The following is a 14,877-nucleotide window of genomic DNA, read 5'->3' on the forward strand; positions in this document are numbered from 1 at the left end:
GACCTGCCAAAATCCAAGGGGAAAACCGCCATCCTGGTCGTAGTAGACCTGTTAACTAAGATGGGCCACTTTGTAGCTTGCTCACATGCAGTCACGGCGGAGGAGACAGCGAAATTGTTTGTAGAACATATTTTTAGGCTGCATGGCGCCCCCTTGAGGCTGGTCTCAGACAGAGGCAAACAATTTACGTCCAGGTTCTGGAGGAAGCTCATGAGCTTACTGCACGTAGAGGTCAATTTTTCGACTGCCCGACACCCTGAAACTAACGGGCAGGCGGAAAGAGCAAACGGTATCCTCCAACAATACCTGAGGTGTTATGTCAATGACAGAGAGAACGATTGGGTCGAGAAGTTGGCGCTGGCGGAATTTGCCTACAATAATGCGGAGAATGTGTCCACCGGGATGAGCCCCTTTTTGGCTAATTATGGGTGCCACCCCAGGGCATTTCCAGGGGGAGGAGGGGAGAGATGGAGCGTCCCGGCCGCTGAACATTTTGTAGAAGAAATGGAAGCTATCCATCGTCAACTCCAACTCAACTTAGAAAGGGCCAAAGAAGAATATAAGAGGCAGGCAGACAAGAACAGGAGGGAAGGTGAAACCATAAGGGTGGGGGATCAGGTGTGGCTGTCAACCCAAGGGTTGCCGTTCAAGGGGGGTTGCAAGAAATTGAGACCCAAAAGATTGGGACCATTTGAGGTCATTCAACGGGTCAACCCAGTGGCCTTCAGGCTCCGGTTACCGAACCACATGAAACTGCACCCAGTGTTCCACAGGTCATTACTGTCACCGTATAGGGGGGAAGGTGAAGGCGTTTCCACATGGGGACCAGTCTTAGAAGAGAGGGAAAGCAGCAACCATGTGGCGGAAATCATCGACTCCAGGTGGAAGGGTAATCAGGTGGAGTATTTGGTAGCGTGGGAAGGGGAACCGGAGTCAGAAAACACCTGGGTGACGGCAGAGGAGGTCAATGACGAGGTTTTGAGTGAAACGTTTCATCAAAGGTTCCCCAGGAAACCTCAGTCAGTAGCGAGGTTCCGGAGGGAGTACTTTGGCACCACCGACGAGGAGGAGGAACTGGAAGGATTCGCGGAATCAGAGTTGGAAGAAGGAATAGACTCCGATGAGGAGGAGTACTTAGAAACCAGAAACGGCAACCGGTGGAGGGAAATGTTCGAGACTTCGGAAGATGAGGGAGGTTCTTTCAGGGGTTTTGCTCCTTCGCCGCCCGCAGAGGAGGGAAGGGGAGGGGGTGAAGGGGGCCCTGGAGGGGAGGTGGATGTCAGGGAACTGCCATCGGGAGAACAGGAGGTGAAGGGACTCCCAGAGGTTGAGAGAGACTTATCAGCTGAGGAAGGAACCAGCAGGGGGAGGGAAGGAGCTCCTAGGGAAAGTGAGTCGGGAGGATGGCTCAGAGACACTTCCAGCGAAAACAGTGGGGAGGTTTCAGGACCTCCTATAGGGACACCCACTCCTCGCCGGAAACTGTCACGCCGAGAGTCCAGAAGGCAGGTTTCCGTTAAGGAGCTTTTATGCTGGAAGAAATTCCGTAAACGCCCACTGTCGGATTCTACCAGCGACTGACGGAGCCATGCTTAGGAGCTCCGTTACAGACAGAGGTTTGCGTACCTAGCCAAACTCTGAGGGACTAGGGATTTCACGCACAAGCAGCTCATCATCCCATCACAGTTAACTACCCAAAACTGAAGGGCTTCCTCTCACGGATAGATCGCATATTGCATTTCCTGAACATCCTGAATGATACGTTACCAGGAGTAGTAAAGGCAAACAATATTTTTTCTATAGAGTACTTACATTATGATGGTTACTCTGTATGAGCAATGATCACCTTTCAAGATCAAAATTTGGCCAAACTTATCCACAGATCAAGACATCTATTCTTAAAGGAAAGGATAGCAATACTAAGATTCTTTGAAAATAGGGTACCATTGACCCCCCTCTTTGATGCCAAGTGTGATAAGCCAATGGTAGAAGAGGACCAGGAAAAATCCAAAAAGGAGAGCCAACCCCAAAAGGTCTGGTCTGATCATCATAAACAAGAGACCCCAAAATTAAAAAGGAAAAGCATACCCTTACATGATTTGCAATGCCCTGTGAGCGAGCGAAAGGACAATTTCTCTACAGAAGAAAACACTCTAATAAGTCAATTCTGGTCATTTCTGTCCTCAATCCAAGCTGAAATTCTAGAAAGACATTAAGAAACAGACTGGCTGGGAAAGACGCATATAATGATTCCAAGGAGGATGACCTGAAAAAGGGCCAGATTTCCTCCAAAATGATTCCTACACAGGAATATAACTCAGCAGGTTGTTATCCACATAACCTCCAGGTAAAGGCAGAGATAAACCCGCCTTTAATTATGAAAGCACAACACATAAGGGAGGGCAGTATATCGCCCCCTAAAAGGAAAACCACCCCCAAGGAGATCTCTCTGGGCTTTTGAACTAAAATGAGATATCTAGATGAGGAGGAACTAGGTTTCAACCAGACAGAACATCCTCCGGAGGAGGCCTCGCAAAACAAAGGTCCTATGACTACTAATGTGAGCATCTTACATCCACCGTCCGAAATCATTGAATGCCTGGGCAGCTCCCCGTGTAAGGATACCACCAGAACAAATGACAGTCAGTTGCCACAAAAAATGGCAAACTCCAAAAGTTATCCGGAAGACAACTGACAAAGAAGAAGAAGAAGAGTTTGGATTTGATATCCCACTTTATCACTACCCTAAGGAGTCTCAAAGTGGCTAACAATCTCCTTTCCCTTCCTCCCCCACAACAAACACTCTGTGAGGTGAGTGGGGCTGAGAGACTTCAAAGAAGCGTGGCTAGCCCAAGGTCACCCAGCAGCTGCATGTGGAGGAGCGGGGACGCGAACCCGGTTCACCAGATAGCAAGACTACTGCTCTTAACCACTACACCACACTGGCTCTCTTCTTCTCTCTAGACTTCAGCAAAGCCAAAGCCGACTTTAGCCTTCTAACATGGAATATCGCAGGCTGGCCTAAAAAGGCATCTGACCCGTCCTTTGTTAAATTCATTCAAGGTTATGACATTGTATTTTTACAGGAGACATGGAGTACAAGCGAAATAGATGTCAACGATTTTTCCTCGTTCTGCTTCTCAGGATCACCAAGCAACAAAGGGGGCCGAGTTAAAGGTGGTCTGTTTTCTGATAAAAAACATCTGGTCCAGGCTGGAATCGTACACTGACAAACTGATGAATCAGTTGTTGGGAAACTGTGTACGTGCAGCTACTCACACAGAGTCAATTAAGGTTTGGCAGACAGCCAAAAGGTCATGTGAAGGAGGAAGTCTGCCTGGTGATAACAGAGACATGGAGACAGCTCCATGATTGGTCAAGCTCTCTCAAAGGAGTGATAATTAGTGGCCTACTAACTGGAATGTGTTAGTTCAGAGGTTCAGAGTTCTGTGTGTCATTGTAGGAGTTGTGAGTCGTGTATGAGAGAGCAAGCTAAAGATCCGTGTTCTGTTCCTGTAAATAGTCCACTGTATATAATAAACACCTAACTACAAGTTCCTGGTTCCTGCTTCGTCTATCCTGTCTGCAGCCAAGTCGCCAATTGCTTCCGTGGATTCTGCGTTTGCTCTGCTAGGTCTGGTTAAGGTCCTGCAACTAGTCAGAAAGTTGCGAAACACCAATAGGTTTTGCCAATATCAGTTCCCTGTAGCCTCAGTGATAGTGGCAGGCAACTTAAATGCTAGAATTGGCCAGTCTGACAATGATTTATATGCTCACTTCCACGAATCGCCACCCATCTTAGAGGAAGCCCATTCTATACCAATCAGGCACTCAAAACATAAGGGTTGCAACTATGCAGGCCTGTGCCTATTGCACTTGTCTAACAAGCTGGACCTGGTTATATTGAATGGTCGTGCCAAAGGGGAGAAGGTTGGGGAATTCACATTCATATCAAATGTAGGAGCCTCTATAATTGATTATATTATGGTGTCATATAACCTTCTGAATAGAGCTCTTGAGTGCAAAGTGGAGGAGCTGGTCAATAGCGACCACTTACCTCTCTGTCTCCTCCTAGATGCAAGAAAGGATCTATTTTGTACTGACAAACTTGAATTCCCCAGGTCCAATGACATGGAGTTGAGGTTCTAACGCATTAGAAAGTCCGATGAACTGGATGAAGAAGTATCTGGGAGCTAACGCTCAGATATATTCCTCATTAGGAGAGACAACCTCTTAAACTCCTCATGCCCTGAAACTAGAAAAAAACTTGTTTCAGGATTTGATTTCACTTCTTCAACCCTATTTGACCCCCCAAAAGGCAATGCGATGGCCATTATACTCCAACAAATCTAAACCCTGGTTTGATCAGGAATGCCTCGCTATGAAGCGCTCTTTGTTGGGAAAATACAGGAACTATAGGTCTGCCAATCTACCCTCACTCCCTGCAGAGTGGTTTGAAGCTAAACGAAATTATAAAGCTTTGATTAAAGAGAAAAAGCTTCAGGCCCAAAGGGGAGAGTGGCCCCTCGAAGGAGAGAATCAGTCACCTTTTGGGAAATAGTTGCAAAAGGATGGCAAGATTCCCCTTCCGAAGTGGAATATACCATCTCTGTTGGGGTTTGGGAGTCATACTTCCAATCCTTATACACAACTAACCAACATCTACAGGCTCTGTCCCTAACTCTGAGTGATACTGGTGCTGAGTGGCCCCTGGTGTCAACTGAAGAAGCTCGCAGGCTCATTCAGTCTCTTAAACCTGGCAATGCTCTTGGTGCAGACAATATTTCATCTGAGCTTCTTAAGGCCAATGTTGATTGGTGGGCCCCACTGCTTGCTGCCTTGTTCACCAGCATAGATCAATCGGCTACCATCCCAGAGGATTGGGGACTAGCAATCATCATCCCATTACAGAAGAAAGGGAGCAGATCGGACCCTGCTAATTACAGGCCAATTAGTCTCCTAAGCATTATCAGTAAACTATATGCTGCCCACTTATGTAATAAACTTGAGGATTGGATGGAGCGAGAACATGTCCTTACAGAAGCACAAGCTGGTTTCAGGGCAAACCGGTCAACTTTAGTCCAAGGCCTAGTACTTCAACATCTTGCGGAAAAATATACCTCAAGAAAAGGAGGATCTCTCTACACAGCTTTCATAGACTTTAAATCTGCCTTCGATTTAATATCACGAGATAGGCTTTGGGAAACACTAAGCGCCTCAAACATAGACAGACGTCTACTGTGTCTCATCCGCAGTTTATACGAAAACACTCGGGTACAGGTTAGGTGTGACAGACAGGGCCATTTATCCAAGGAAATCCAAATCTACCATGGTGTTAAACAAGGCTGCATCCTTGCACCTACTTTATTCAACTTCTATATTAACTCCTTAGTAGGAAACATGGAGAAAGAAATTGGCTGGTACACCCCTCCCGGTTCTCTTATATGAGGATGACGCAGTTCTAATTTCCTTCTCCTGTATAGGCCTAAGAAAACTTCTAAGATTTTTCACTGTTTATTGTAATGTCGAACAATTAACAATTAACTATAGCAAATCCAAAGTTATGGTGTTCTCTAAAAAAAGAATGAGACACAAATGGAGAATTGACAATCGACCTATTGAACAGGTAAAGGTAAAGGGACCCCTGACCATTAGGTTCAGTCATGACCGACTCTGGGGTTGTGGCGCTCATATCGCTTTATTGGCCGAGGGAGCTGGCATACAGCTTCCGGGTCATGTGGCCAGCATGACAAACCTGCCTCTGGCGAACCAAAGCAGCGCACGGAAATGCCGTTTACCTTCCCACCGGAGCGGTACCTATTTATCTACTTGCACTTTGACGTGCTTTCGAACTGCTAGGTTGGCAGGAGCAGGGACCGAGCAACAGGAGCTCACGGGGATTCGAACCGCCGACCTTCTGATCTGATTGAACAGGTTTCATCTTTTAAATACCTGGGTATAACCTTCCAGGAAAAGGGTTTGTGGCATTATCAGGTTAAAAATACTATTGCTGTCAGGGAACTGGGGGCTGAGAAGGGGGAAAAGCTGGGGAAATACAGAGAGAAGCCTCTGATCGTAAGCAGCTGCACCTCGTCAGAGGGGGAGGATGACGAAGGGTTGTCAGGAAGCAATGAATCAGGGAGGGGGAGCAACTTCCGGGGTTTAGCTCTTCACGTAAAAGAGGAAGGAAGAGGGGAGGGCTCTGCAAATGGTTATGCTGGAAAAAACGAAAGGAGGGGTCAGTCTCAGCAACTGAGACCGAATGAGCCAGACATGCTTTTGAGAGCTCTGTAGTGTAAATAGTAAAATGGACCTAATAAATCCTGGAAAGCTGGCTGGAGTCCTGGGCTCTTATCTCTTCTAGCACCCACCAATCATCCCTGACAATTGCAAATGCCCAAAGATCTACCAAAGCTATTATAAGGTTTTTCTATGGAAAAGGGGGCCAATATATTCCGGCAGCCTCCCAGGTCTTTGCTGCAAAAATATTCACACAACTGACATATGGCTCTCAGATCTGCAGCTTCTTAAACCTTGCTTCGTTAGAATCATTGCAAACTAAGTTCTATCGCTGCCTGCTGGGATCCCTTCTTGTGTGTCTAACATAGCTGTCCACCTGGAGGTCGGGCAAATCCCTGTTAGCACTCAGATATGGATTCTGAAGATCCATTATTGGTTAAAACTTATCTTTTTCCCTGTTGGGTTGGCACCCTTAACCCTACTGGATTCCTACCAATCTAAATGGAAAGCTACACTGCATGAAAAGCTAAGAGGCTTGGGGTTTTCCCCACAGGCTCTGATAGCTGTAGGTTATGCGAAAGCTAGAGCAATAATCCACTAACGAATTTGGGATGTGGAACTGAAATGCCACATGAGTGAGATGAATAAACACCCAGCAATAAAAGATAATGGGAGAGGATTTACCCTGGCAAATTATTTGTCAAAATTACAAATACCTAAATACAGATGGTCATTTACCCTCGCTAGATTCAACGTGCTGCCATCTGCCTTATTGCAGGGCAGATTTGAGGGTAAACCATACGCTGAACGAGTCTGCGCCTGCGGCTTGATGGAGGTAGAAACTGTCTCTCTTTTTTTTAAAAAAAAATAATATTTATTAGAGTTTCAAACAAATCACAAAAGTGAAAAAATAACAAAACAAAAAAGAATTAAAAAATACAAAATACAAAGAAGTAAAACCAATTAAAAACAAATCAATCCTTCCATGTCTTATCTTTCATTTGCTTGTTTCCCTGACCTCCTCACACCTCCCTTTTTTGTATTCTAGTTCAATAGTTGTTTCAGCAAATCCTTACCATTTTTTCCTTTATCTTAATAGTTTATCTTAATATATTGTAACTTTACATTCTCAGCTGTTAACAATCCATTTTTACATACCCCTTTGTAACATTACTGCTAAAACCACATAACTTCATTCCAACATCCTTCTAACATTCCTTAATTTTACAGTATTTCTGTAGATAATCTTTAAAATTTCTTCCAATCTTCTTCTACCGACTCTTCTCCCTGGTCTCGGATTCTGCCTGAGGTAGAAACTGTCTCTCATGCCTTGTTACGCTGCCATTTCTATGGGGATATATGCTCCGTATTTATTACCCCTGCTATGCAAAAATCTCCAAATGAATCTGAACTTCAGTGTCTAAAATCCCTGGTAGAGGACAAGGATCCTGAGATCACGTTAAGAGTAGCCAAATTATGTGTGATTGCCATAAAACTTAGGGAACAAGCTGTGTTATCATCATTATTAAGGTTTTAAATGATAATTTCAGGTTATATGTTAGTGACTAAGTTTTAATTTATATATTTTTAAACTGTTGCAATATCTGTATTGTCCCTGTTATAGGTAAAGGTACCCCTGCCCGTACGGGCCAGTCGTGTCCGACTCTAGGGTTGTGCGCCCATCTCACTTAAGAGGCCAGGGGCCAGCGCTGTCCGGAGACACTTCCGGGTCACGTGACCAGCGTGACGAAGCTGCTCTGGCGAGCCAGCACCAGCGCAGCACACGGAAACGCCGTTTACCTTTCCGCTATAAAGCGGTACCTATTTATCTACTTGCACTTAGGGGTGCTTTCGAACTGCTAGGTGGGCAGGAGCAGGGACCGAAAGACGGGAGCTCACCCCGTTGCGGGGATTCGAACCGCCGACCATACGATCGGCAAGTCCTAGGCAATGAGGTTTTACCCATAGCACCACCCGCGTCCCTGTTATACCTACTTGCAAATTCAAATGTATCCCTATCGTGTTTTATGACTTCCTTGATATTGTATGTGGACTGGAACTGGTCTGTGACCAAAATAATAAAATCCATTCATTCATGGACAGCCTGGTTTCTGGGATTTTTCCCATCCACAACAGATGGCATGGTAACTCTGTGAGCTCCTATTCAATATTATTACCTGCTCTGAGAGCACCTCTGCTACTGAGCTTGAGAAGTCCCTTCTTCTTTAGGATAAAACTTCCTACAATGAACAGGCTAGAGCTGAGAGCCAAGCCCAGTGCACTGTAGAAGTCATAACGCCCCATCGAGTCCTCCATTTCAATCACCTCAAGTTTTGAGAGAGAAAGATGAGAGTGTAAATGTCTGTTCCAGAAGAACAGCCATGTTGAGTCTGCAATAGCAGGAAGCCAAAAATACAGTGATGCAACACTGGCAGGTTACGTCCTATGAAAGGTTCACTAAACAAGCATTCTGTCCTACAAGCAACTCATGTTCTACCTACATGCTTCCAATGGACACAGTGTCCTTTAAGTAGAAGTGATTTTTCTGTGAAGTGGCCCAATGTTCACTAATAGGGTAAACATAACTAGCTTCCCTTTGCTTCTTTTGACAGAAGGAAAAAAATGATTTTTTTTCTCCTTCAGGCCTCAAATACTCTAGGGGTACACTGGTATAATCATAACCTTACGGGGACTATTTACCTCTCTTGTACTACAGGTGTTGTGGGAACTACTTGTTAATGATCTTCCATAAGTCTTTTGAATGGCAAGTGAATACCTGAAAAAGGGCCTATATTTATCCCCCTCTCCCTTCGAGGTGATGTTGTAATATTTAGGTGTCTGTGAGGCCAAGACTCAGCTGACTTTGGGGCATTTGTAAGCTAGCAGAATTTTGGGTGTTGGCTGTGACTCTCTGGAGATCTGGAGTTGCGTCAAACGCATATTAAAAAATTCGGGTTGCACAATTAAAAGTTGATTTGACACCCACTTAAAACAAAAACCCCCAAGCCTGGGACTTTTGGGATATAAATGCACTGGAAATCTGGGGGCGGCGGCAGCAGAAAAAACTGGACATTAAATAACATCTCCACAAACCAATCAGGATGAATGTTCAATAAACAGGTTGCCTGGAGCAGCAAACTTTATGGCGAGTGTTCAGCCCCTAAACTCAACCTGCGTATTTGCAATTAAACACAAAAAATACAAAATGCCAGTAAGTCTCCATATACCCATATACTCTTAGCTGTTTTGTAGGCTGCCTTGAAAGCTCCAGAGTAGATAGGCAGCAAATTTTACTTTAGATACACGAGCCAGCGCCTGCCAACCACAAACCAGCAAGCTAACATAAAACATGGGTCTGGGTTAAAGGCGGATCTACACGGATCCTCATGGATCCTCCCCTTTTTAAAAAATAACTCCAACAAATCCAGTGTCAAAACACACCTGCAAGGCACGCCTACAGACTGGACTAAAAGAAACGTGGATCCAACACTTTGCTGTGCTGCAGCACCACAAAAACATGGATCCGAGGCATGGATCCTCATGAATTCATGATTTTTATATTGAAACAAAATGAAAACATCATGATGCTCTAGACTACATCTTAGTCTGTAGGCAGAACCAAACAAATCACGCATCCACTGTTTCGTGGTGCCGCACTGGCGCAAAAACATGGTTAAAAACACAGATCCTGATGGATCCTCATGATTTTTGCACTAGATCAGCCCAAAGTCACCATCAGATCAAATATCATGGCCATGGTCACAGGATGCACCACAAAAATCACGGATCCACGGCTTCCTGGTGACACCCTGGCCCAAAAACGTGGTTTTGAAGCACGAATTCTCATGGATCCTCACGCTGTTCGCATTTGGCCAAGCCAAACTCACTGTCAAATCACACATCATAGCCAGGGGCACAGCCTGCACCAGAAAAATCACAGATCCATGGCTTCCTGGTGACACCCTGGCCCAAAAACGTGGTTTTGAAGCACGAATTCTCATGGATCCTCACGCTGTTCGCATTTGGCCAACCCAAACTCACTGTCAAATCACACATCATAGCCAGGGGCACAGCCTGCACTACGAAAAACTCAGACCCACGGCTTCCTGGCCACTCCATGGCCCAAAAACTTGGTTTTGAAGCACAGATCCTCACACGTTTCACATTCGGCCAAGCCAAACTCACTGTCAAATCACACATCATAGCCAGGGGCACAGCCTGCACCAGAAAAATCACAGATCCATGGCTTCCTGGTCACTCCATGGCCCAAAAACGTGGTTTTGAAGCACGGATCCTCATGGATCCTCACACTTTTCACATTTGGCCAATCCAAACTCACCATCAAATCACACACAAAAATCATGAGGTGCACTACAAAAATCACAAAAATGCACTTACCTGCACTGTTAATGTCACCACTGGAACATTATTATTAGATCCGATAGGAGAATGTATGACTATATATTGTACCAAGATATGGTTCATCTTCAAGAACAAATCAAAGACATGCTGAAGTATGAAAGAGGAGAAAAAATAAGAAACTGCTTACATACTGTCAACTAATATCCAGATTCAAGAAAGACTGTATGGCAAACAGTTAAATCAGTGAAAAGACAGAATTTGAGTCTATCATAACAGAGTTTTACCTTTTGGGTAAAATTTACAAACTATTACTCAAATATGACACCAAGCCCGAACAAGCAAAACCTTATATGACAAAATGGATGCAAAAAATTTAAGAGCAGTTTACAGTGGAACAATGAGAGCAATTATGAATAAAGGAATAAAATTTACTGCAAGTTAAGCCCTAAAACAAAATTGGTACAGTGGAACCTCGGGTTGCGGACATAACCCGTGATGGAGGCACGTCCGCAACTCGCAGAGTTCGCATGTTGAAGCGCTGCATCTGCGCAGGCGCTGGCGCAATTTGTTTTTTTTTTTAATATTTTTTTATTCAAGGTTTTTATAACAATAACAGACATATAACAAATACATAAACAGACAAAAACGAAAACAAAACAAAAACAAAAAACATGTACCATTTCATATCTTAATTTCTTATACCTTTCTTCCCCGACTTCCTCATGCCTCCCTTTTCTGTATTCCAAATTCTTATCAATTACTCAGCAAATCTTCCCTTATTTTAATTTAAATTTAATCTAATCTTCCTTATTCTCCTTGTCTTAACCCTTGTTAATAGTAACCGTTTACTTTCCAGTCCAACATCATTCTAACTTTCGTTAATTTTATAATATTTCTTTAAATAGTCCTTAAACTTTTTCCATTCTTCTTGCGCTGCTTCACTTCCCTGTTTTCGGATTCTGCTCGTCATTTCTGCCAGGCCCATGTAGTCTATCACCTTCATCTGCCATTCTTCCAGTGTGGGTAGTTCTTGTGTCTTCCAGTACTTCGCAATAAGTATTCTAGCTGCTGTTGTAGCGTATAAAAAGAAGGTTATATCCATCTTTAATACCCCCTGTCCGACAATGCCCAAGAGAAAGGCCTCTGGTTTCTTAGGGAAAGTATATTTAAATACCTTTTTAAGTTCATTATAGATCATTTCCCAGAATGCCTTAATCTTCGGGCACGTCCACCAAAGGTGAAAGAATGTACCCTCCTTTTCTTTACATTTCCAACATTTATTATCAGGCAAGTGGTAAATCTTTGCAAGCTTGACTGGGGTTGTGTACCACCTATATATCATTTTCATAATGTTTTCTCTTAGAGCATTACATGCCGTAAATTTCATCCCGGTGGTCCACAACTTTTCCCAATCAGCAAACAAAATATTATGACCAATGTCCTGAGCCCATTTAATCATAGCTGATTTAACCGTTTCGTCTTGTGTATTCCATTTCAGCAGCAAGTTGTACATTTTTGACAAATTCTTAGTACTGGGTTCTAACAATTCTGTCTCCAATTTTGATTTTTCCACCTGGAAGCCAATTTTAATGTCCAATTTAAACGCTTCATTTATTTGATGATATTGCAGCTAATCTCTCACCTTCCCTTTTAATTTCTCAAAACTCTGCAATCTCAATTTGTCCCCTTCCTTTTCCAAAATTTCCCAGTATCTTGGCCACTTCGACTCCATGTTTAACTTTTTAACTGCCTTAGCTTCCATTGGCGACAACCACCTTGGAGTTTTATTTTCCAGCAGATCTTTATATCTAATCCAAACATTTAATAGTGCTTTTCTGACAATATGGTTTTTAAAACTTTTGTGTGCTTTAACCTTGTCATACCACAAATATGCATGCCACCCAAAAATGTTATTAAAACCTTCCAAATCCAAAATGTCTGTGTTTTCAAGAAGCAGCCATTCTTTCAGCCAGCAGAAAGCTGCCGCTTCATAGTAGAGTTTAAAGTCTGGCAGGGCAAACCCCCCTCTTTCCTTTGAATCCGTTAATATCTTAAATTTAATTCTGGGCCTCTTGCCCTGCCAGACAAATTTAGATATATCTTTTTGCCACTTCTTGAAACAGTCCATTTTTTCCATTATTTGCAATGCTTGAAACAAAAACAACATTCTTGGCAATACATTCATTTTTATAACTGCGATTCAACCTAACAAGGAAAGCTTTAAGTTTGACCAAATCTCCAAATCTTTTTTCACTTCTGTCCAAGTTTTTTCATAATTGTCTTTAAATAGGTTCACATTCTTAGCTGTCATGTTTATACCCAAATATTTCACCTTTTTAACCACGGTCAACCCTGTCTCATTCTGAAACCTTTCTTTTTCAGTCTGTGTTAAATTTTTCTCTAATACCTTTGTCTTTAACTTATTCAATTTGAATCCTGCCAATTGACCAAACTCTTGGATTATTTCCAAAACTCTTTTCGTACTAGCTTCTGGCTCTTGCAATGTAAATACTAAGTCATCTGCAAATGCTCTCAATTTGTATTGTTTAGCTCCGACCTGAATCCCTTTAACCAACTGGTCCCTCCTAATCATATTAAGCAAAACCTCCAGGACCGATATAAAAAGTAGTGGGGAGATAGGGCACCCCTGACGTGTCCCTTTTTCAATCTTGAACTCTTCTGTTACCACGTTATTTACAATTAATTTTGCTTTCTGTTCAGAATATATTGCACCTATACCATTCTCGAACCCTTGGCCTACCCCCATCCCCCGGAGGTTCTTCAACATAAAATTCCAAGAAATGTTGTCAAAGGCTTTCTCGGCATCCACAAATATCCGCAGAGTTCGCATGTTGAAGCGCTGCATCTGCGCAGGCGCTGGCGCAATTTGGAGCTTTTGCGCATGCGTGAGCGGCGAAACCCGGAAGTAACGCATTCTGGTACTTGCGGGTTTCCTGCGGTCCACACCCCAAAAACACGTAACCTGAAGTGGCCGTAACATGATGTATGACTGTACAAAAGTGTTCTTTCGCAGCTAGAATACTCATTGCGAAGTACTGGAAGACGCGAGAACTACCCACACTGGAAGAATGGCAGATGAAGGTGATAGACTATATGGGCCTGGCAGAAATGACGAGCAGAATCCGAAACCAGGGAAGAGAAGCAGCGCAAGAAGAATGGAAAAAAATTAAGGACTATTTAAAGAAATATTACAAAGTTAACGAAAGTTAGAATGATGTTGGACTGGAAAGTAAATGGTTACTATTAGCAATGGTTATGATAAGGAGAATAAGGAAGAATAGTCTAAATTTAAATTAAAATAAGGGAAGATTTGCTGAACAATCGATAAGAATTTGGAATACAGAAAGGGGAGGCATGAGGAAGTCGGGGAAGATAGGATATGAAATCAGGATATGAAATGATGCATGTTTTTTGTTTTGTTTTTGTTTTTGTATGTTTATGTTTGTTGTATTGTGTCTATATGGAAAAATAAAAATATTATAAAAAAAAAAACAAAAGTGTTCTTTCAATGGTATATAACTTTGAAAGATATACAGAAGATGAATAATGAAATGAATGGACATTGCTGGAAATGTCATAGACCTCAAGGAACCTTCTTCCATTTATGGTGGACCTGTGAAAAGACCAAAAAGTTTTGGAGGAAAATTCATTTTGAAATGCAAAAAATGTAAAAAAAAAAACCCTACATTTGCATTGGATCCCAAAACTATGCCATTGGGAATGACTCCTTCAGCTACTGTATTGTGAAATCATCAGTGGAACGATTTAGTTATATGACCACAGCAGTCAGAGTGGTGTTGGCTAACATATGGAAATCTGACATATGTCCTGAAATAGATGCATGGAAAGAGAAACTATCAGAATATGCAGTAATGGCAAAACTCGCCAATTTAGTAAATAATAGACTCATGGAGAAACATAAAAAAACTTGGAATCTTTATAATTTGTATACAACTTAACAGAACTGTAACAAAATGAACATCTGTATGGATTTGTATAATAGACCTTAGGTTATAAAAATATTTCCTGTTTAAAAATAGAAGCTTTGTGTGTATATGATAAAGAAACATATAGTAGAAGAAATCTTGTCTGTCTGATCTAGAAATGAAATCATATTTTTAAATAATTTTTGGTTTAGATGTTTATAATCATATATGGTATTTCTCCAATAGCAAGCTACCTAGAATTGGAAATAATATTTAGTACACTAACCTTTGTTTAACTCTTGATAAATGTCAGCTTGCTGAGTTATTT

At 42.6% G+C, this 14,877-nt stretch overlaps 2 protein-coding genes across 2 annotated transcripts in view; both read right to left on the reverse strand.

Annotated features, from left to right (window-relative positions):
* The window catches only part of LOC310753812 (inositol polyphosphate 5-phosphatase OCRL-like), a gene marked incomplete at both ends in the record, with an annotated part of 1,016,056 nt that overhangs the window by 203,061 nt on the left and 798,118 nt on the right, over positions 1-14,877 (reverse strand).
* The window catches only part of LOC310753742 (magnesium transporter NIPA2-like), a gene marked incomplete at its 3' end in the record, with an annotated part of 394,776 nt that overhangs the window by 20,047 nt on the left and 359,852 nt on the right, over positions 1-14,877 (reverse strand). Inside the window, exon 2 of the mRNA XM_083595086.1 lies at positions 8,418-8,565. Within this exon, the coding sequence (XP_083451212.1) occupies positions 8,418-8,556 (139 nt within the window). The 5' untranslated portion in view covers positions 8,557-8,565. The remainder of the gene's footprint in view (positions 1-8,417; positions 8,566-14,877) is intronic.

Source organism: Podarcis filfolensis (assembly GCF_964270895.1).
Source record: "Podarcis filfolensis genome assembly, chromosome: W".
In the NCBI taxonomy this organism is placed as follows: domain Eukaryota; kingdom Metazoa; phylum Chordata; class Lepidosauria; order Squamata; family Lacertidae; genus Podarcis; species Podarcis filfolensis.